Source organism: Caloenas nicobarica, chromosome 2, assembly GCF_036013445.1.
Source record: "Caloenas nicobarica isolate bCalNic1 chromosome 2, bCalNic1.hap1, whole genome shotgun sequence".
Lineage (NCBI taxonomy): Eukaryota > Metazoa > Chordata > Aves > Columbiformes > Columbidae > Caloenas > Caloenas nicobarica.
This window is the reverse complement of record NC_088246.1, coordinates 34376480-34399308: the sequence shown is the minus strand read 5'-3', so window position 1 is coordinate 34399308 and position 22829 is coordinate 34376480. Positions and strand designations below refer to the sequence as shown.

Here is a 22829-nt window from a genome sequence, read left to right as displayed (position 1 = left end):
CTGGGGCTGTTTAGCCTGGAGGAGGCTGAGGGGAGACCTTCTCACCCTCTACAACTACCCGAAAGGAGGTTGTAGCGAGGTGGGTGCCTGTCTTTTTTCCAAAGTAGCAAGTGATAGGACAAGAGGAAATGGGCTCAAGTTGCGCCAGGGAGGTTTAATTGGATATTAGGGGAAACTTCTTCACTGAAAGGGTTGTCAGGCATTGGAACAGGATGCCCAGGGAAGTCGTGGAGTTACCATCCCTCAAGGTGTTTAAAAGATATGTAGATGTCATGCTTAGAGATGTGGTTTAGAGGTGGACTTGGCAGTGTTAGGTTTATGGTTGGACTCAATTATCTTAAAGGTCTTTCCAATGATTCTCTGATTCTATCCCCATCTCCTCTCTGACACGTGGTTTGGCAAAGCTTCTCCTCAAACTGGTGAAGTGGCATGGGGAGAAGCTGAGGTGGCAGTGCCTGGAAAGCAGTACTTGGCATGGGCTGCAATAGCTGTTCCAAGGTGATTTTCATGAGAGATGAGTTGTTTGCTTGATGACTAGTGAATTTGCTTTAAAAGCACATTTTGGCTCATTCTAAGAGTTATTTGCAAATGTATTTTGAACTGAGGGGTGTATGTGTCAAAATCATTTAGGAGGGGCATCCTATATTTACCAAATACCTTCAGAGTGGAATGATGCTTCCCCCAAATGGCAGCCTAATGGTTGGGGTTTTCAAACAAAGCTTGGACCCCCAGCCATCCACTCCTTTTTCCTCTGTCTGGAAGGTGACTGCCGAGTTTGTCCCTAATAGCCAAACTGAGTCTGTTGGGCAGAGGTATGCTCAGTAACACAAAATGAAAGGATTTTGTCCTAGCTAAATATTTATTGAGACAAAATTAAAAAAAAAAAAAAAAAAAGCAAGGACATAAACTCCTAAAATTTGGTATGAATTTCAGCCTAACTGCAGTGAATGTTTCAACATTACACAGGCTGCAATAGCATCAACAGGAAAGATAATTTTTTTCTAGTCCAGAATGCCGCTTCCACTTTTGTGTTTATTTTCTTGTGCGCCATTTCCATTTTCTTGTATTTGTAGAAATTTTGTGTATGTAGTTCCTGCATGACATGCATGAAGGTACTCTCCTGGGCTCTCCGATGTTTCATGCTTGCTCCAAACTGAAACAGGTTCAGGTTGTCACCAACTGAAGCTGTTGTCCTGTCTTCCCTTCTCCCATTTCAGGGCTGTGAATTCCTTCTCTCTCCCCTGCTGCAGAGCTACCACTGTGTGATTTGAAAGGCGAACTAGAAGACTTTTTTTTCTTTTTTTCACTCTACTAGTTTTCAGCCTTAGTCATCTTTTGCAGATTCCTTAGAAGTAATTCATAGCTCCAGCCATCATCTGACAGCCAGGCACGTGCCAAAGTGGGCAACGTGAGTTCAGTTTTCCTGGAGCGGGAATTAAAGCCAGGTCTTCTGTTGTCTGGAAAAAAGGGGATGCTTCCATCATGGCCATTTTGTCTGTGCTTTTATAAACCTCCTCCTTCTCTTCCTATGTGTGTGTGTGCTGTTATGTGGGGTGAGTTATTCAGTGCAGCCAAATAAAATGTTTTGAGTTGAAAATGGAAATTTTACTGCTTGGTGCTTTTTTTCACTTCATATGAAGTAATTAGTGTTGATGTGCTGCCTAAGCAACACGAGTTGTCTTGGTGGCTGAGGCCACAGTCCCTGGAGGGTGGGATATTTTGACCTGGTCCCTGCTCCATATCTATTGTGATAAGCCAAAGTGTCAGAGTACCAGCTTCACCTGAAAGTAACCCAGGAGTAACCACAGCCCAAGATGTTACTGGGAGGACATTGCATCCAGGGCACCTGGGGCTGGCTTGATCCTGATTTGTGGGGTCCCCCCTGTTGCTGAGCTGATTTGGCACCCTGTTGCCTAACATGGGACATCTGCTTCAGTCTCCCTCTGCTCTCCTTCTCCTCTTCTCTCCTCCCAACTCTCTTATTCAGCCTTTTCCCTCATGTTGCCTCTGGAGCTTTCTGAACCCTTTGAGAACTGGTTTAACTTACAGAGACACCATAACTTTATTTCCAGTCTTTCTTTGCTGAGTTTGGTCTTATGCTGTCGTGTAACTACACCCTGCAGTAGTGGTATTTGCCCTGGCTGATGCTCTGCCGTCGCGAGTGCCAGGGACCAGCCCAGTGCCATGCCAGGGGCTGCAGTTCTCACCAGCACCACTGGAATTAGTTTGCTGATGATAACGTCATTAGCCCCAGCCCGAGAATGGAGTAGGGAGGGGGAAAATCAATGTACAAGCTTCAACTGTGCTGCTGCAGGGAGTGAGGCTTGTTGAATGAAAGACTTGGACAGAAACCAAGTGAAGCATTGGTATGTAGGGCTGCTGCAGAACTGAGGTGTTAATGACGTGCCGACTAGGAAGAGTAAGTGGGATCTGAGGCAATGTTATACACTCTACAGCATGTTTGTTGTGTATGGGTGAGGGGAATGAAGCTTTTATACTATAGTATTTCCATATGGATCTACTGTTACGCATGGAACTACACTAACATTTGTGATGCACATGGAAGGGTAAACAGCATTAAATGCTTCTGCAATTTCTTGTCGCTTCCCTTCCTTTTCTAAGAATACAGTAACAAGAGTATAGATGGTGGAAAAAGCAGGTGGCATAACTGAAATATGGGTTCTCTAATTCTTATGAGCTGTGGAGGATGACTTTTTTTTTTATGATTGCGGTATACAAAGTGTGAATTGGATCCTTCTCAAAGCGAGGAATTAATTATGTTGCCTGCATTGCCTCCCATTGTGCTGCCAGTGCACCTGCACAATATTTTTTGTTCCCCTTCCAGGCTTCTTTTAGGCAATGTTTATTTGTCTCTTGTATGGCTTGTAGTGAGATAGAAGTTGACAGTAAGCATCAGAGTAGACAATATCTTGTCTTTTAACACTGACACTATATGGAAGTATGATGGTGGGGTAACCTCACTCTTGTAGAGATGTTTATCTTGTCTCTATCTGCCTTCCAGAGTTCTGGCTAACTGTTAATTTTATAACTTTAAATCCTCAGTCTTTATTGATCAGCAGTAACGTTTTGGCATTTGCATTTCCCTGCTGTGAAGAGTTATATGTAATTTTCCTCCCTATGTTCTCAAGTATGAATCCTCTCTGATTTCATTGAGTGATTGGTTATTCTCACGTTACATAAAAGAGAGCAGAGAAAGTCTTTCTCTGTGCCATTTCATTATTTTTGTATAGTTGCATTATGTCTCCCGTAATCTCTCCTTTGTAAGGTAAATAGTCACAGTCTTTTCTGTCTCTTCTCGTACTAAAATTTATCCGAATCCTTTATTATTCCTACTACTATTGTCTGAATCCCATCTAACATTGGAGTGTCCATTTTTGGAAATGCTGTTACCAGTGCAGTATGTGGCACAGCAGAGATAATGCTGGTCTATGCTAGAGCAGTGTTACCTCCCTGCTGGTCACCTTTTTCTTCCTCATTTATCCTAATACTTTTTAAACTATTGTTAAGAATTTCATTTAGAAGAGTGGTCTTCCTTGAGAAAAGTTCTGTGACCCTGAGGTGTCTTTACTGAATTGATAAAGTTTGCTTTAAGAGGTATTAGAGCATGTGTAATTACATTTTCTCCCTCTAGTACATGCTGCTTTTAATGTTGAGCTCATAAAGATACTGTCTTTTCCTCTAGCTTTTTTTAAGGTTTATCTTGAAATTCTTCACTGTCATTTCTGGTCTTTGTGACCAAAATAATTGTATATTGTCTACAGACTTTGCCTCCTCATTGCTCATGTTTTCCAGATAGAGAATAAACATAGTAATCAGCACAGAACTGAGTTTACCAAAACTTTTTGGGAAAAAAAAATGTGGAGACTTCAGTTAGACTTCTTAGATGACTTGATAAATTATTTTTATTTAGATTTCAATAGCTAAAAGACCTAGATTGCTTCTACTTTTTTTTTTTTTCATTCCAAAAACAGAACAAAACTAAAGCTTTACCAAATTGTCTTACAGACCCTGTCTAGAAGAATTTCAAATCCCTATTTGGAAACTCCTTCAAACAAGGTACTTTTCAAGCTTCTTTTAAATTCCATTTCATCAAACAACATATTAGGAATCATTTTGTTTTGGTTCAACCTCTTAGTCGTAGCTTTGAAGACGCTTATGAATGTGGCCTGCAGTTAAATCTAGCTAACAAATTCTAATTTGTGTGTGTTAGAAATTGTCTACTTCTATTACTGAATTTGCAAACTGAATCATTGTGAATTCCAATGTGCACACGCTTCCCAGCTGTTTAAATGATTGCCACCATTTGGCTTAGTTTTGCAATATTTGAGAGCTCTATTTTTGCATCTCACAAGACATTATTGTCTCAGGACAATTTTATATTCCTTGAAAGATTCCAAAACATAGGAAACAAACATACAAACAAAAGGGGTGAATCCACAGCATTGTTTTTCTTTCCAGTTAGTTATTTGTATTATTGATGTGTTTTGCTGGGACAGTGGGGAAACATCACAACAGAAGCCTGAGATAAATTCATCAGTAGGGAGGTACAGAGAATCTAGATGGAATGTGGTTTTATAGAAGTTGGAGTTGGGTTCTGTTTTGACAGACACAACTGCAGCTTTGAAGTGTAAGGTAGGAATCAGGGATGGGGGAAGTCAGAGATGTGTCCATTCTGGAACACCACACCCTCCTGGCAAGGTGTGGATGAACTGACCTGGAGCTATCATAGGATACCTCCAAAATTTCTGAACAAAAAGAAAAAACCTATGAAATGGTGTTTCAATATGTATTAGGCTTGTATTAAATTATTTAACTCAAATACAAATGGAAAAGTGTTTAACTGTATTTGTGTGGTCTTGCAATGGTTGATATAGTAATCTTTCTTCACTAGAATAACACTTATTTTCATCTGAACTTGTATGTTGTTCAAAGGTAAAGCTCGCAGGTTGTAAAATCTCTGCCTTTCTAAGGCAGCAAATGTAAAAATAGTCCAGCCCACGAGGGTCTCCGTGACCCATGATACTAATGGGTATGACAGAAGTTGGGGTGCATTTCCTATGAGGCTTTGACTGCTTGCTTGTCGTTTAGCTGGGGAGAAGACATTGCTCAGCAGGAGGGGACTGGGCAGTGCCAAGGCAATTTACTACAGCACAGAGAAATCCCTGTTTGTCACAGTTTTCAATTTCTCTTTTCATTCAGATTTATGGAGAAAGTTCTTCCTGTGCTGGGAGAGCTCTCAGGAATATTTTTACTCTACAGGCGTCTGACCTGATTAAAGACAGGGTGTACCTTACTGGCATTTGCAGGTAACCTGAGATCATTTTTTTAAATCAACTGGATGGGTTTTATTTGCATTTGTCTATGCCCTGGTTTGACGAGTAAATTCTGAGAGTCAGATTTTGTGTGCATTACTAAGAACCAAAAATATTAAAAAAAAAAAAAATTTAAAACCTCCTGTATTTTAATATCTTTTCTTATGTTACTTTGTCGATTTTCAGAAAGAAGCAGTGGCCTGGTTGTATGTCCATTAATTTAATTTCTTATGATTTCATATACAATTGTGTTTGTCTGTTACTTTGTTGAAAAGAAAGCGTATTAAATTCAGCCCTGGTCTGGAGTTATAAAAGAGATTAATTGGATTCCTAAGATTTAGTTACACAGTGATTTTTGCATGTAATTTATGGAATATTTCTGTAATGAAATAATTTTCCATTTGTGTTGCATTACAGCATAAATGCTTCCTCCTATTTTCAATTATGCCAAAGTATGCAGGTCTCTATTATAGCCCCATTCATTCATATCCGTATTTAAGAAAAGCCACAACTGCTTTTTTTTTTTATGATTTAAGAAGTGAAGTTTACCAATAACGTGCAAGATGAAGTATATCCTAGAGCAACACTTAAGGTCTTAAGCATACATTGCGTAGCTGTATTGCTTATGCCTATGCTCAGAAAGAAAAAATCCTGAGGCTAAAAGCTGGATTTTATTTAACTCTTCTACATTTTTGGATGACTCTCTGTATGCAGCACAAATTGATAAAAATATAACATATTGTAAAGTGTGCCACATGAATTAGGTATGTAAGGGAACTTACTTGTCTAACATGAGTTCCCTCGTAACTAGGGGCATCCCCTGAGACTTGCCAGAATAATTTCTTCCCTTGAAGTGAAGAGGATTACAAAAATCTGTAATTGAGACAAAGGGCTTGCCCTGCTGAACAAAAGGATTCACTTTTAATAGCTTTTAAAAAAAACTCTTTATGATAAAAGAACATTTTAACATTACCGTAGTGTAAGAAGTCATGTTTTGCTTATTTTCAGGAGGAGCTGTGTTGGATCGGAACTGGTAGACTGGCTTTTGGAGCAGTGCCCTTTTGTGAAGTGCAGATCTACAGCGGTTGGAGTGTGGCAGCTCCTTCTGGATATGGGCATTATATTATCAGGTCAGTCTTGATAGTACTTGTAGCATGAGGAAGGCGCTCAGTTTCTCCTGCATAGGATAAGACTCACATTTTGATGGAAGAGGAAGGAGGGAAAGAAAAAAATGCGGATTGATCAATTTTTTTTCACAGTTGTTTATTTTACCATCTCTTTGGTAGGCTCACCTCTGTGACTTTTCATTTCATAAATCCCAAAGATGAATCTCTTTGTTTTGGCAATTTCTTTCTTTTTGCTTTTGCAAATGTAATTGCCTATTGCCAAGTTGCAGACAGCGTGCATGTCTTTTCCAGCCTATTTTTTTTTTAATCCTCAAGCTCTTTTACGTTTTTTACAAAACTGCAGCTGTTTAGTCACTGCAGATCATGGCTTTGCCAGATGCTTTCTCTAGCAGTTAGTGATTTCCCCTTCCTCTCTCTGTTTTTCGTAGTTTTAGATTACAATGGAATGAGAGAGAAGATTCAGCTCCTTGAGGCAGTTGTGATGCCCGGTTCTACCCAGCTGTCCCCACCTTCCCCACCAACATTAGGGGTTAGGTCCAGTTTATGTGGTTGGTGACAATTACATTGATAACCAGCCTCTGGGAGTCTGATGGACTTTACATTGTAGCCAGGACTACTTAGGTAGCTTAGCTCAGAAGATACCCAGCCCTGGGGGCTGTGCTAGACACATAAATTTCTTCCTTGTGAAGAGGTGAGGTGTTATGGAAGATTGCTTATGTACACAGACAGTATACTTACAGATTTTCTTCTGCTCCAACTACACTGACAGCATGTCTGATCATGCAGCCTCATCAAGGGTTGAAAGACTCTCCAGCAGGAGCTTGTGCTTCCAGCTTTGGACTCTATCCTTCGATCCTCCAGTGCAATTCCAGTTACACCAGGGAAGACGATGGCTGTTGTATGGGTGCATTAGCTTACCTAGCTCTAATCTACAGATCCAGTAGCCCTGAATTTGAGGAAGAAACTGCAATAATGATGGGCTACATCCCCATTATTGAACTTTGTTTACTAGTGCCTGGCCACTAGGAAGAACAGGTTAGAAGTCAATGGCAACGGATGCTCAGAAATCTGACAAGTGGAAGGTTTCTATCCCCTGATTCTGAACTGTTTCCAAAATTGCTTAAATACTCAGCAATCTTAATGCTTGAATTTCAGCAGCCTGGAGATCTTAAAGTTGAGGTTTTGGGGTTGTCTGGTTTGGATGCACTGAGTTAATATGAGAGGGCAGGATTGCTTCTATGCTGAGTTTGTAATCCTTTTGCCCTGTCTGGTGGTGCAAGTCAGCATTAAAGTCAAGTGCAAAATAGGATGTGGTGTGGACATAGAATCTTTAAACAGTAATGGTTTAAAGGATATCTAATGTTGTTTTTTTCTAACAGTGGACAGACAAGTCTATTTTCAAGACACACATGCCTTCTACCAGTTCTCAGCAGATGAATGTACCTACCTTTTCTGTGAATTTGAGAAGGAGGAAGGATGGAAGAATGGAGTAAAACTCCTACTTCAACTGCTGCCATTGTCTCCTCCCAGGATTGATGTGTGTAATCTGTAAGTGTGCATATACAGCTGTTTGCAACTTTTCCTGACTGTTTCATAAGTTGCTGGCTTATAATGATTCTGTTTGCCCTCGAACCACTGTGCAAATGAGTCAGCTTTCTTTTCAGAGTTGAAAAGCTTTGTAGAGATGGGCTTTTCTTCTGAAAAAGTCGGTGTGGGTAGAAAAGTGAAGGCACTTGACTTGTTTTTTTTGGCGTATTGTGGTTCTTATGCACTAGCTCGCTGACTCTAGGTTGCTATATTACCTGGGCAAGTTGCCTTTTTTTTTTTTTGGTCTCCTCTTCTGTTTGGAGGTTTTGGCACAAATTTGGCAGCTGTCATGCTGTGGAGCTGATTGGCTAGCAGATCAGATGCCCTTGTCCTGCACCAGGATCAGCTATCAGATGGCTGGAGAGGATGGGTAGAAATGTAGCTTCAGACACCTGCTTTTAGTTTGCTACTTCATGTTCACCAGAGGTCTGTAGTCTCATATTGCTATTACTTTTTCAGAATATGCCTTTTAAGAGTTTCACTTCCTATATGTCTCTTCTTCCGCCTGACTATTGGATGTTATCATACCCTCTGTGCTGATACAGCTGAGGTCTAAATGTTGCCTATTTAGAGCAGCTAGGAGGAAACTACAGTCATTTGTGCCACAGTGAGAGGCCAGATTATAGGAAAAAGCTCTCAGTGGGAGGTCTGGAGGCTTGTGACTCTTCATGCCTTGGCAAAACTGCAGTAGCTGGCCTGGATAGACAAGTTTGGTTAAATTCTTTAATTGTCCCTAGCATGATGAAGCCTCAAACCTGGCATTTATACTGTGGAGAACTATTACTCTAGCAGTGGTAGGATTTATTCTCTTTGATGTCAAAGAAAAAAACATTCTTCTGGAAGTACTTTCCTTCTCTACATATTAGATTTTAGAAACACATTGTCTCAAATAAATGTCCAATGGAAATATTTTAAAGGAGCACAAAGCTCAGCTTCTAAAATTCAGGCATGTTTAGCTGATAAAAAAAAAAAATCTCAGTAGTTTTTCTGCATGGCTTACGGCAGAAACTTGATTCCCTGCCCTGTTGCTGACTGCCCTCACTAACCAGAAACCGGCAGTGCTGGAGTGCAGCTTCCATTGAAAATTCATTTATTTGGTCAGCTTGAGTGAGTGTAGCCAAGTGACAGGGACCCCAAATGGGCTAAAGCACGGGACTGAATGTGATCTTCTAAACAGGTGACTCATATGGGAGAAAGCCTTTGAATATTTCTGCAAATAGAAATTCTTGTCTTCCAGCCTACCCTGGTGCTAAGCACTTTGGCTATCCCTTAAATATCAGGATGATTTCATCTGGATTTCAGTGGGGACTGGGGTTTTCCTCATTATCACTGCCAATCAGGCCACTTTTCATGGTTTATGACTACTTGTACAAAGGCTTTGAATCAAAAAGACAGAACAGATAGGTCGTATTGATGTGTTACGTGAAGGATGTTGGATAGGAAAATGGATTGAAGATCTTTTAGGTTTGAGTTAAAAATGTGTACTGCATGCTGACCTTGGCCAAGAATACCACTGTTTTACAGTCTGCTTTGCTGTTTTATCATTTCAGTGCAACTGTCATTTCTAGTGGAGGATGATCCCTGTCACATAAATTGAACAATTATTCATTAATGTACATTTCCAACTCCTTCCTGCTCACATTATTCAAATTTTAGTTGAAGCTAGATTCCTTTTGGGAACACTGTCACTGAAGAATTATTTTCTGGAGGTTTTACCTGTCAGATTGTGAGGGTGCTTTTTAAAAAAATATATATTGAAGGGATTGAATTTCAAATAATGGTATACTCTCAAGGGAGTGTGATATTAAAGGGAAAGGAGGCTTTTCCAGGTTCAAAATTCTCCATGCTTGCTGCTGCTAAAACACAACCTGAAAGGGAATAGATGTGATGAGGTGTTTGTTGAAGTTACCTGACCAGGTTAAATAAACCCATATACTATTTTTTGTGGATAAAGAGGGCAATTCTAAAACCCATTCCTTGCAGTTAATATTTGTCTTTTTGCAAATATGTAAGCTGTTTTTCATACCATTAGAAGAATAGTCTTTCTTGTAATTTAACTTTTTTGTGTTCATTTTTTGATCTTAGTTTTTCTCATAGTCTGTTGTTGTGGTTTAACCTGGCAGGCAGCTAAACACTACAGACCGCAATTTGCTCACTCCCTTCTCCCTGCAGTGGGATCGGGGAGAGAATCAGAAAAAAAGGCAAACCTTGTGGGTTAAAATAAAGTTTAATAGGATAGAAAATGAAAATAATAATAAACAAAACAAGTGATGCACAATGCAATTGCTCACCACCTGGTGACTGATACGCAGCCAGTTCTGGAGCAGCAGTCACTGACCCTCAGCCACCTCCTCAAGTTTATAGACTGAGCATGACATCGTGTGGTATGGAATATTCCTTTGGCCAGTCTGGGTTAGCTGTCCTGGCTATGTCTGCTCCCAGCTTCTTGTGCACTGCCAACCTCCTTGCTGAAAAGTCCTTAACTTAGTATAAACATTCCTTAGCAAAAACCAAAACATCAGTGTATTATCAACATTATTCTGATGCTAAATCCAAAACACAGCACTATACCAGCTACTAGGAAAAAAAAATAACTCTATCCCAGCTGAAACCAGGACATCTGCATTGATGACATTAATTCCATATGTACATAGGGATAAAGAAATTCTTACCTTATTAATTAGATTCCCTGTTTTTGATGAAATTAGAAGCGACTGCCTGCACCAGAAGGCAACATTGGACATCTCCCAGTGGTCCTGGGAGCCAGACAAGCTCTGTCCTCCTCTGCAGCTGATGGGCAGCAGCGTCATGCTTGCCTGGACTGCTGGGTGCATCAGTGGGTCTCTGTGGAGCAACATGGATATGCTCTCCCAGGAGTCTGCAGACCTGAATAGCCAGAAGTGGCTCAGGATTTCCTTCAGCAGTTCTTCTGGAAACCCTATTAAAATAAATGTGCTCTGGCCTCAACTTTCTGTACAGATTTTTGATGGATTTGTATTTTTTTTGGATGGTATTAGCAGTATTACCAGATAATACTACAGTAAGTTCTACAATGTAAACAGTGTTCTGAAGCCTGAGACGTGCTTATGGTTCTCCCCTACTTATAGTGCTCCCTGTTGCCTTTTGATCCTGATAAATTCCCTACATTAAACATGACATTGGTGGGAATCTACCATGCAAAACAAGATGGAACACAGCAAATTATTAGCAGCTCACACTAAACTGAAGGCTAATGTTGTTATGTGTATTCCACAGGACTTGGCCACTGTGTTATCAGATGAGATGGGACTGATGCGGAGACCTCTTGGGATCATTAAACACCCTGTGTTAATCACAACTAATTCTACTTGAATAGAAAATAAGTGAATATTGCAATAGCCTGGAAACAAAAGATCTGTATTGAAAGCTGTGCCATGAACTTCCTTACAACCTTGAGCAATCACTTAGGCTCTCGTCCAATGCCTCCTGAATTCTTTTCCAGTGACTGCAATAGCTTTGTATCAGGTGTTTAATCTTTGTGTGCTTCTATTTCCTTCTTTGTAAATGAGGGTGTTTATAACAACACCTAATTCCCAGACCCACCTGTAGACTCAATGAACATTTCATGAATGTGTTGAGTAGCTTAGACTATTGAAATGAATCCCATTTTTTTTAAAAATTATTTGAAGACATGTTAACGTGGGATTTTTTGTTTGTTTGTTTCTCTCATATTGCATGTTATTTTATTTCCAGAAGTGTTACACTACGTTCTGTATCTTCTACCCTGAAATAATTTACATTTTATTCTCAGAAAAGTAAACACTCTTAAAAATAATTTAGTTTTAATGCAAATAGTTGGGATAGGATGTTCATTTAGTTACTGCCTTATGGATTTTCTGGAAAGATTTTGCTGAATGCAAACAGCTCTGAGGTATTCATGTATCTTTGACTGGCATTGTAGGTGGGTTGTAGGAAGTCAAGGAGGGGAGCCAGGAGACCTGCGTGGTTAAACAGGGAACTGCTGGGCAAACTCAAGTGGAAGAGGAGGGTTTACAAATCATGGAAGGAGGGGCTGGCCACTTGGGAAGAATATAAGGCTGTTGTCAGAGGATGTAGGGAGGCAACTAGGAAAGCTAAGGCCTCCTTAGAGTTAAACCTGGCAAGAGGGGTCAAGGAAAACAGAAAGAGCTTCTTCAAATACATGGCAGATAAAACTAACACCAGAGGCAATGTAGGCCCACTGATGAATGGGGTGGGTGCCTTGGTGACAGAAGATACAGAGAAGGCAGAATTACTGAATGCCTTCTTTGTCTCTGTCTACTCTGCCGGAGGCTGTCCTGAGGAGCCCCGTACCCCTGAGGCCCCAGAGGAAGGCAGGGCAATGGAGGAGTTTGCCTTAGTTGATGAGGACTGGGTTAGGGACCAGTTAAGCAATCTGGACATCCATAAATCCATGGGTCCAGATGGGATGCACCCGCGGGTGCTGAGGGAGCTGGCTGAAGTCATTGCTGGACCGCTCTCCATCATCTTTGCCAAGTCTTGGGAAACGGGAGAGGTGCCTGAGGACTGGAGGAAAGCAAATGTCACTCCGGTCTTCAAAAAGGGCAAGAAGGAGGACCCGGGCAACTATAGACTGGTCAGCCTCACCTCCATCCCTGGGAAAGTGATGGAAAACCTTATCCTTGGTGCCATCTTAAGACGTATCAAGGATAAGAGGGTCATCAGGGGCAGTCAACATGGCTTCACCAAGGGGAAGTCGTGCTTGACCAACCTCATAGCCTTTTATGAAGACGTAACAAGGTGGATTGACGATGGCAGAGCAGTGGATGTGGTCTACCTTGACTTCAGCAAAGCATTTGACACCGTCTCCCACAGCATCCTCACGGCAAAACTGAGGAAGTGTGGACTGGACGATCGGGTAGTGAGGTGGACCGCAAACTGGCTGAAGGCGAGAAGCCAGAGAGTTGTGGTCAATGGGGCGGAGTCAGGTTGGAGGCCTGTATCTAGTGAAGTGCCTCAAGGGTCAGTTCTGGGACCAGTATTATTCACTATATTCATCAACGACTTGGATGAGGGAATTGAGTGTACTATCAGCAAGTTTGCTGATGACACCAAGCTGGGAGGAGTGGCTGACATGCCAGAGGGCTGTGCTGCCATCCAGCGAGACCTGGACAGGCTAGAGAGTTGGGCGGGGAAAAATTTAATGAAATATAATAAGGGAAAATGTGGAGTCTTACATCCGGGCAGGAACAACCCCAGGTTCTAGTATAGGTTGGGGAATGACCTATTAGAGAGCAGTGTAGGGGAAAGGGACCTGGGGGTCCTGGTGGACAGCAGGATGACCATGAGCCAGCACTGTGCCCTTGTGGCCAAGAAGGCCAATGGCATCCTGGGGTGTATTAGAAGGGGGGTGGTTAGTAGGTCAAGAGAGGTTCTCCTTCCCCTCTACTCTGCCCTGGTGAGACCTCATCTGGAGTATTGTGTCCACTTCTGGGCCCCTCAGTTCAAGAAGGACAGGGAACTGCTGGAGAGAGTCCAGCGCAGGGCCACAAAGGTGATGAAGGGAGTGGAGCATCTCCCTTATGAGGAAAGGCTGAGGGAGCTGGGGCTCTTTAGCTTGGAGAAGAGGAGACTGAGGGGTGACCTCATCAATGTTTATAAATATATAAAGGGTGGGTGTCACGAGGATGGAGCCAGGCTCTTCTCGGTGACAACCAACAGTAAGACAAGGTGTAATGGGTTCAGGCTGGAACACAACACTTAAATTTGAGAAGAAACTTCTTCTCAGTGAGGGTGACAGAACACTGGAACAGGCTGCCCAGGGAGGTTGTGGAGTCTTCTTCTCTGGAGATATTCAAAACCCGCCTGGACGCCTTCCTGTGTAACCTCATCTAGGTGTTCCTGCTCTGGCAGGGGGATTGGACTAGATGAACTTTTAAGGTCCCTTCCAATCCCTAACATTCTGTGATTCTGTGTAAAGCCAGCGCAGAGACACATGTAGTGGTTCTACATTGGACAGTTGAGGTCCAGGCCCAGGACGGTGGGTGTATCTCTATTGCTTCCTCCATCAGTGGGTTGGCAAGCACTGTAGTTGTTTTCGTGTGATGTACAGTAATAATTGTGCTGGACCTGAGCTGTCTGCATGCAGATCTAGGGCAAGCATCCCTAGACGCACTGCTGAGCCTACGGCTCACTGAGCTGTATAAGCGTTGGGCTCATTTGCCTAGGCTTTGTAGCTCCTGTTTGGTACCAGCCCTACTAGGTTTTAGGTGGTCCCTTTTGAAAAAAATAGGGTGATACCTGTCCTGATTTTGTTCCTCAGTATCCATTCTGTCTTACCTTTTCGCTATTAGCCTGAGTATCACAATATACTCTTCCTTTCTGATTCTGGAAATTTGATTAAAATTTTTAGTATATTAGTGGTTTCAGAAGTATTCCATGGTCATATGCAGATTAATACTGGGAGTATTTTTAAATAGAAGATGAAGTGATAAAGGCCGAAGATGGAAATAGCTGTGCTATGTGCTGTTCTGGGTTTATAGATTGCGGCTGCTAAGCTGCTAGCTTTTGCCGCCAGTTTAGAAGATCAGGTCCTAGCCTGGTTCTGGAAGATCAGAAGAGATCAGATGTGTAGGGAAACATAAACACGTAAAGAGGTCAGTTATTTTATTCTCATTCCAAATTATAAAGAGAAAGATTGAATAAATCAGTCTTTGTAAATGAAACTGCATTAATTTATTTCTTTTGGGCTGTTTGTAACACTTCAAATGTTAAATCACGTTTTTCTTTGAATAAGAAAGGCAGTTGTGAAAATGTGTGATTTCTAATCTGAATTACCGTTTTGATCTGAATATGTCCCCAAATGAATGCATGTGTCATTCTGTGCTTTTTGACCTTAATTTTTTAATCAGGAAAAGAAATTTTTAGACATTGGATGGAAGAACTATAATATAGCAGCTGTATATTACAGATAGGTTGTCAGCTCGCTCTCTAAACACATTGAGGCATATGAGCAATTAGATAATTTAGTCAAAGATAGAAGCTTCTGCTAATACCTGGGATTTATGTTTATTACAGAAGCTGCAGTTTTGCATATCTGCTCAGTTTATTGGCATGCCACACTTCTTGAAAACTATAGAAACTGAAGATTTCAAGAGCTTTTTCTTCTTCCCATAGTAATAACACTCTCATATTGGTATCTTTCTTCTAATTTTCAATAAACCTTCCAAAAGGCTTGCAGGAGTTTTAGTGATGGGAATTAGACTGTTTTAAAGAAAAAAAACCAGTCCTATCCTATGCTGTCCACAGCAGCTTTTGTGTGGCTTTTTCCACATCAGTTAGGCTTCTGTGATAGTTTCTAGAAAGGTTCTTCCTGTGCTGTCCCATTTTTGCAAAAACATGAAGTACTCTGTCTCGTGAGTTACTGTCAACAGAACCTGTCAATAGTGTTCTCAACCATTGCTTTAGTTTGCTAATTTATGGCTTCTTACATGTATTCTTTTAATTTTCACTTTTTTCAATATCAAACTTAATGTGTCTCATAATGATTTCGATATTGTCTGCTTTTATCTATGTGAGCTTGCATTCTGTAGGTGTTGCTCCACACCTTAGAAAACTTAAGTGGCTGTGGGCAGACGGAGGAGTCATTGCTCTGTTGATGGAGTGTGCTTTTAGCAGAGCAAAACATGCATTTAAATAAGCAGCTGTGAGTTAAGGGGGTTCTGCATTCTCCAGTTCTTCATCATATTTCTATAGTTGAAGAATTCTCTCACTGTTTTACATTAGTCCAATCAAAAGAGTTCTTGACAGCAGGGGACAAAGTGTGTAGTCTGTCGCTACTGACACAATTAATTATTGTCATGTTGCAGTCATCATTTTAATGTGGAATCTCAAAAGCCCTTTTACATTACTGCCTGTGGCTACATAGTTCCTTGCTTTCCAGGAATCAAAAGATGTTGAAACAGAATGAAAGAAATAATAAAATCTTATTTTTATTTTTTTAAGGCCTGATCATAAAATAGAAGATACAGCAGAAACCAATGCTGAAATTCTTGCTCGTCTCACTTCTGCGGTAAGGTCACTGCATCAAAGTTTGTACTGATCATGTTTGAAATATTGTCATGTTTTGGATCCTTTCAAATTGAAGACTTAGTGAGGAGGTGTTTGTAATGCAAACTACTTTTTGTCTCTGCAAGGAGGAAGCTTTATTGAGGTCTTAGTGTGCAATCCCACAGCTATTAAAATTAGCGCAAGCAAGGACAGCTGCAGTCAGCTCTCTTGTAATCCATGCTATTCATGGCCCAGAAGATACCAGTTTGGAGGATCATGGTGATTTTTCTGCCAGGTAGCTTACACTCCGATCCTCTTGGTCAAGTGGGCATCAGTGTGAAGACAATGATGGGGTGGGGGAAAAACAGAAAAAGGGCCTCAACAGCCCTAACTTAGAGTGTCATAAACTGCTGATGAGTCCTGCCTGGGTATCTGGCTTCCCAATTATGTTTAGCCTCAATAAACTCCATCATAATAAACAACAGCTTATCCTCTCTATGCTAGAATTTGGTGCATCTTGTTTCTCTTATTGTAAGATCATTGTTCTAAGTAGCAGAGAGACGGGACTCCAGAAAGTTAAGCTACATTCACTTGATCTAGTGTAGTCTGTACGATGATACAGAGTGCACCCTCGGCAAGTTTGCAGGTGATGCAAAATTGGGAGGAATGGTCAATACAGCAGATGGGTGAGCTGCCATTCAGAAGGACCCTGACAGGCTGGAGAGATGGGCCAACAGGAATCTCATCAAGTTTGACAAAGGGCAATGCAATGTCCTGCATGTGGGAGAAATAACCTCATGGTCCTGTACAGGCCGGGGGCTGACTGGCTGAAAAGCAGCTTTGCAGAAAAGGAGCTGGGTGTCCTGGTGGACAGCAGGTTGAACATGAGCCAAGAACATGCCCTTGTGGTAAAGAAAGCCAACTGCCTCCTGGGCTGAATTAGTAGAAGCATTGCCCTTGTGTTAAGGGAGGTGATAATTCCTGTCTACTCAGCACTGCTGTGACACATCTGGCGTGCTGGACGCCCAGTACAAGAGACATGTGGAGATACTGGAGTGTATGTGAATGACCATGAAGATGATCAGGGGATTAGAGTATCTGGCTTACAAGGGGAGGCTGAGAGAACTGGGAGTTGAGCTTGGAGCGCATAAGGCTATGGGAGGATCTAATCAATGAGTATAAACACCTGATGGAAGGGAATAAAGAAGATGGAGCCAGGATCATCTCAGTGGCGTCCTGTGACTGGACAAGAGGCAGTGGGCACAAACTGAAATTCAAGAAATTCTATTTAAACATAGGAAGAAACTTTTTTAATGTGAAGGTCATCAAACAGTAGAATGGTATTCGATCCCAGAACCCAGAGAGGTAGCAGACTCTCCATCCTTGGAGATGTTCAGAACATGGTCCTAAGTAACCTGCTCTAGCTGACCCTGCTTTTGAGCAGGGGTTTGGATCAGATGACCTCCAGAGGTGCCTTTCTGCCTCAACCTTACTGTAATTGCATGATTCTGCAACCATCACACCTAAATCATGGTATCAGCAAAACACGGAATTAATGCTAGTTCTGTTTTGGGTACACGAGAAAGTACAGAGATGAAAGTGAACCAAGCAGGGTGATGTTGTCATGAAAAAGGCATGAGTATAAGAGCTATTTTAAGTAAGACAAATAAAGTACTATCTTGAAATTACTGGGAAGGGAAGGAGAATTTGTCTGTATTTTGTAAAGACAAATGTCTTTACAAAAGACATTTTGTAATGTTTTTGGGAAGGCAGTGGTTCTGTGTGCTCAGCCTTATGCAAAAATAATTTAAAATGTATGACCTTAGAAAATTTTGTGTTTTCAAATTGTTTTTAGTTTTATTTTCTCTATATTCAAATTTCTTGTTTTCTCTACCTTTTTTTTTCCTAACTGAAAATGGAAGAACTCCATCTCGATATCCTCCATTTTTAGTTCCATAGAGAGAAAAAAATAGAAAAACATAAAATGCTTTCAGCAAAGTTATATCTTTTCAAAACCCCACAAAACTATCAACTCTAGAAAACATTGCCAGTATCCCTCAAATGCTTCACCTCTCAAAAAGAGAAGACTAATGGTTTTCATCAGTTAAAAAAGGGAAGTACTCAACAAAACAAAGTGATTTGCTGAGTTTAATAACTAGAGCTAACTGTTGCTGGATACACTCAAGTAAAACACATATCTTTAAACATGTCAGTAATTGATGGTCAGCTCAAAGGGCTTCATACCCACCTTGCAAGGTCAAACCTTTGAACTACATCCTGAGTGATTCCAGTAGCAGGACACATGGATGTTGTTTTTTTTTTTTTTTTCAAAAGAACCATTTTATCACTGTAGCTAACTAACTAAAGAAAAATTAGACAGCTGCATCTCCAGATGGCCTGAGACCTATCTAATGCCATGGTGGTGTCAAAAAGATTGAGCTTTTCTACTGCATTTTCTGATTTTCCACAGAACTGTGTAGGCTCTCTATAACAATTTTCTAGCCTAACTCTGGAGGAAAGATGTGAGACCAGAGCAGAATCTTCCTAATATTAACAGCTGTATATGAACTTCTCCCTCTTATCCCTCTAGAATATTGGCTTTCTTCTTTTTGTACATTTTTAGGTTTGTATGTTTGAACCCTATTGATGTTGATAGTACCACCATCTCTACTGCTGCTTTTCTTTTTGCTTTTCTTGTAATGGAATAAAGCATTCTGCAGAAATGTTCAGAAGGATGTTTCTTGGTCAGCTTTTCTTTTTTGGGGGATTAAATTACCAAGTTTTCAAACCTAAACTGACTGTGAAGATCTATCCCAAGCAACATTGGAAGACTCTGTGTGCCTAAAATGTAAGTCACTGTTTCAGCATCTAATAGTGCAGGAAAGACTGTAAGCATGCATGCACCTAAGGTCTGATTATATATTTTTGTAACTCTATAAAAGCTGTTACAGAGTGTGGAACTTGCCTCACCAAAATATAAGTGGCCATATGAGAGGAATCTACATCTGAGCTAGCTTCCCCAGGTGTTCCTTACACCCAGGGAGCAGATAGGGGCACTTGTAGGCTACTGAATGTACGATTCGCTTTGAAAGTTTGCTTTAGGGAAAAACAGTCACCCCTTGGGCTCCACCAGTAAGGCATGGGCTGTCTGTGAAGGGAGTATAGAGTGACTAGCACAGACACAGGCATCTGTACAAGTTTGCTGAATTCCTCTCTCCACCTCTTGTAGCCTGACTTTCTTTGTTGGCCTTTCTCCTATTACTTACTCCTTACTGTTTTTTGTTACCAGGTGGTGTTTCTATTGTAGAGTTCCACTTTTCATATTTTTTTTTTTTATGATTCAGCCAATCTAGAACTGTTTAGTTAGGGAAATGCACTCTTGGTTTTAAACAATGGTTATGGAAATTGTAGAAGATAATAGCGAAAGCTGTGGTGAATTGATGCCAAGTCAGAAGGGCAGTGGAGGAAAATCTGCAGAGGTTCCTTTCTCATCTTATTTTGTGCCTAATGTATGGAAGACACGTCTTTTAAGAGCAGAGTCAGATACAAAGGACAAGAAACTAACGTGTCAAGGGTATCACTTTTTCTTTATGCTTTATTCTAAAATGGAAGCAGCAGAGTCAGTCATGATAACTGAATGCAGCCTATGAAATTATATGCTCCATTACAATGAGGTCCCGACAAAAACGTCAAACTTAAATCGTAAAGGCAGCTGACATGCAAGCACTGTAAAGTGCCATTTGAGATATGTTTGAGTTGAATAATTTTTTGGTCATGAATTTTTAAGAAAATGTAATGATCACACCTGGGCTTACAGAAGCATTCCAGAGCTGTCATGTGTCCTGTGTCATCTCTGATAGAGCAGCTTCATATTCCATGTCTCATTTCGCTGTCTGCTAAATCCAGAGCACTATGGGTTGGCTACAAATTTTTCCACTGCAAAAGTCCTACCTCACCTCGTGATGTGACAGAAGAGGATATCAGAATGTTAATGCAGTGTATCTGGGAAATACAGTTTTCTGATGCTTTAGGACATCATTCAGTACTACATTTATTTAGAGTCCACCAAACTATCATTATCTGAGATGCAAAAAATCTGAATTAGACTATTTTCTTTGTTGAAATGCTGCTTTTTCAGAGCTTTTTATTGCAGGATTTAATTTTATGATTCTGTAAGGACTGCCACTTTGTCTCTAGATCTGAAGTCCCATTTTGCACATTGACATCTAGAATATTGTTTTACAAAAGACTACCATAGGCCGCAAAAAAAGGGAGGGGAGGGAAAGTAGAGGTGGCCTACCAGATGCACAACTATGCCTTCTATAATAAAATTACTCAATTCATGGATAAAAGAACAGTAGTTGTCATGTGCTTTTGAAAAATCTCTACCCCGTCCTTTGAAGATGAGACGATTTACCATATAAATATGCCATTTGTATTTAATCCAGCAGAAGTATACATGGGGGCCACTGTGTGCGCACTCTTGCTCTTTCATATTGCAAGAAAGAAGACTGAGTAGGATGTGGTAACATGCCAACAACACACTCAAAATGTTCTCTTTCAGACTTTCATAATATATCTGTAAATAATATGTGGTAATCTGGCCTTTAAACTGAATCAGTTTTGACATCTGCAATGCTACTCAAAATGGGATAGTATTTAGATAGTGGTAGCTTTGTAGTGACAAGCTATACATATAAACCAATTTTTTGTATTTAATATCTCAATTTATTATGGCAGACATAGCTCTTGTTTGAATGTGTATTTTACTTTTAGTGCAGACTATTATCTTAAATGTGATGTGCAACTATCAATTTTGTCAAACCAGCAGTAACTGAAATCCTGCTAGGAAGAAGTATGATAATGCGTAGCATATATACAGTGAGGAATGAATGTTGTACATGGATTTTGATCGATGTAATGATGCATAGGAACTGCATGTCCAGCAGAGATGTCAGCTGCATTTATGCTAAAATAGACAAAAGAATATAGATTATGAAATCTAGGAACACCAGGCAAATCCAGAAGGATGCTCAGTAGTACCAGTTCTTTGTGATTTGAGTGAGTCCTATGAGAGGAAGCTCAGACCATCAGGATGAAACCCTTTGATGAAGGAACATTTGCTTAATATTAAGACCAGAGGAACTTTTTTCTCCTGTTTTAACTGAAGGGCTTTGCTCAGATTAAGTAATATGCCCGCTGCTTTCCTGGCACACAGCAAACAATGAGATATTTTGCATAACATAGACAAAATACAGAAAAATTGCCTTTTTATTGCCTGTGATGTTAGCACTGTCTTTCAAGCTTGAAAAGTGCTACCTTATAAGTAATACTGTCGCCTTATGAGTAATACTGCAGATATAACCGCAGGATTCCACAATGCTGCTTTTTCTTCTGAGAAAATGGGTTTTTCTTTACACTCACAGATATATTTGCATTTTTCAATTGTTTAATTGGGTTAATTGGTGTGTTTACAACCATTGCAGATGGTAGTGTCTCCTAAGACTAATCTTGAGATAATGTATCTATTAAATGCTAAAAGATAAAGATGATACATCAGAGCACTCTGTCTTACTGTCAATAACCTGTGAGAATGGACCAGGTTTGGGGCATCGATATTGGTACCTCCTGCTGAGCTTAATGAAGGGAGAGGGTCTGAGCAGTTTGGCCACGAGAAGCTGTGATTCTGTTATTCAGAAACAACTTGGGCTTTTATTGAAAATCCCACTCTTGTGTATAGCTTGTGTGTATTATTACAAATGTATATTAATTGCTGCAAGCGAGCAACTACACAAGTTGTTTTTCCACAGAACAACTGTTCTTTCCCATCGTACTTGCAGTTTATGCTTACATTAACCATGATTAACAGTTCTCCAGACATGGGAATGAGTGTACAGGAAGGAAGGAAGGGAAGGTAATACTGCCAGATTGCACAATTGTGCTGGAAACAGGATGACATTTAAGAAAACTGTGGCACTGCCTTCATATTTTCCTGCTTGGAGTGGCAGAAAACTTTTTCCCTCTCAGTAGAGCAGCGTCAAGGAGCAGAAAATATCCTTGTACCTTGCAAGGGCAGCAAAAAAAGCTCCCTGGTCCTTTGCCACACGGGAAGGAAGGATGCAAGGACAGATGTATGACTGCCTTTGCCACATGTAGAGCTTACTTCTGGGTGGTTGCTTAGTATCCGATCAGCGGATGTTGGAGTTACCGTTGTACTGAGATGTCCTGGGAAATTTCGTCTTCTCCTAGCAACCATTGCAGTCTGTCTTTCTGCTCAGTCCAAAAGAACATTAAATATTCTTGTTTTGCATTTTCAAACTTTTCTTCAGAGTTGTGAGAGTGGGATGTTGGCAGTTGTTAGGGATTGTCTTACTTCAGGGATCCTTCATGGGCTTAGTGCGTTATTCTGATCATACCACGTGTCTTGAGAATGGTGTTTGAAATTTCATATGCTATCAGAAATGGGATGTCAAAACTCCCACTGCAGAATAGCCTTGAGCTTTGCGAAGGCCTAGTAGACAAGGTGGCTCATAGGCATTGCAGGAGACTTTGTAAAGAGAGGTAAGACAATCCCTAGAAAAATGGTTGGAATGTCCCATTTTTTTTTTTTGTTTTGTTTTGGTACTCCAGACAGACTGCCTTGGGAAAATGAGGGAAACTGAAAAAAGCTGGGAGGTGTACAGAAGAGTCTGAGAGCATGGATGGGGCAGAGGAAGGGAAGAACTGAGGCGTGTGCAGGAGAGAGTGTCTGGGG

At 40.8% G+C, this 22829-nt stretch overlaps 1 protein-coding gene across 1 annotated transcript in view; it reads left to right on the top strand.

The window, feature by feature from the left end:
- Positions 1-22829, top strand: part of RAPGEF5 (Rap guanine nucleotide exchange factor 5) — a 164580-nt gene that overhangs the window by 26143 nt on the left and 115608 nt on the right. The window contains exons 2-6 of the mRNA XM_065628690.1: positions 4027-4077; positions 5221-5327; positions 6342-6463; positions 7840-8008; positions 16031-16097. Of these exons, the coding sequence (XP_065484762.1) occupies positions 4027-4077; positions 5221-5327; positions 6342-6463; positions 7840-8008; positions 16031-16097 (516 nt within the window). The remainder of the gene's footprint in view (positions 1-4026; positions 4078-5220; positions 5328-6341; positions 6464-7839; positions 8009-16030; positions 16098-22829) is intronic.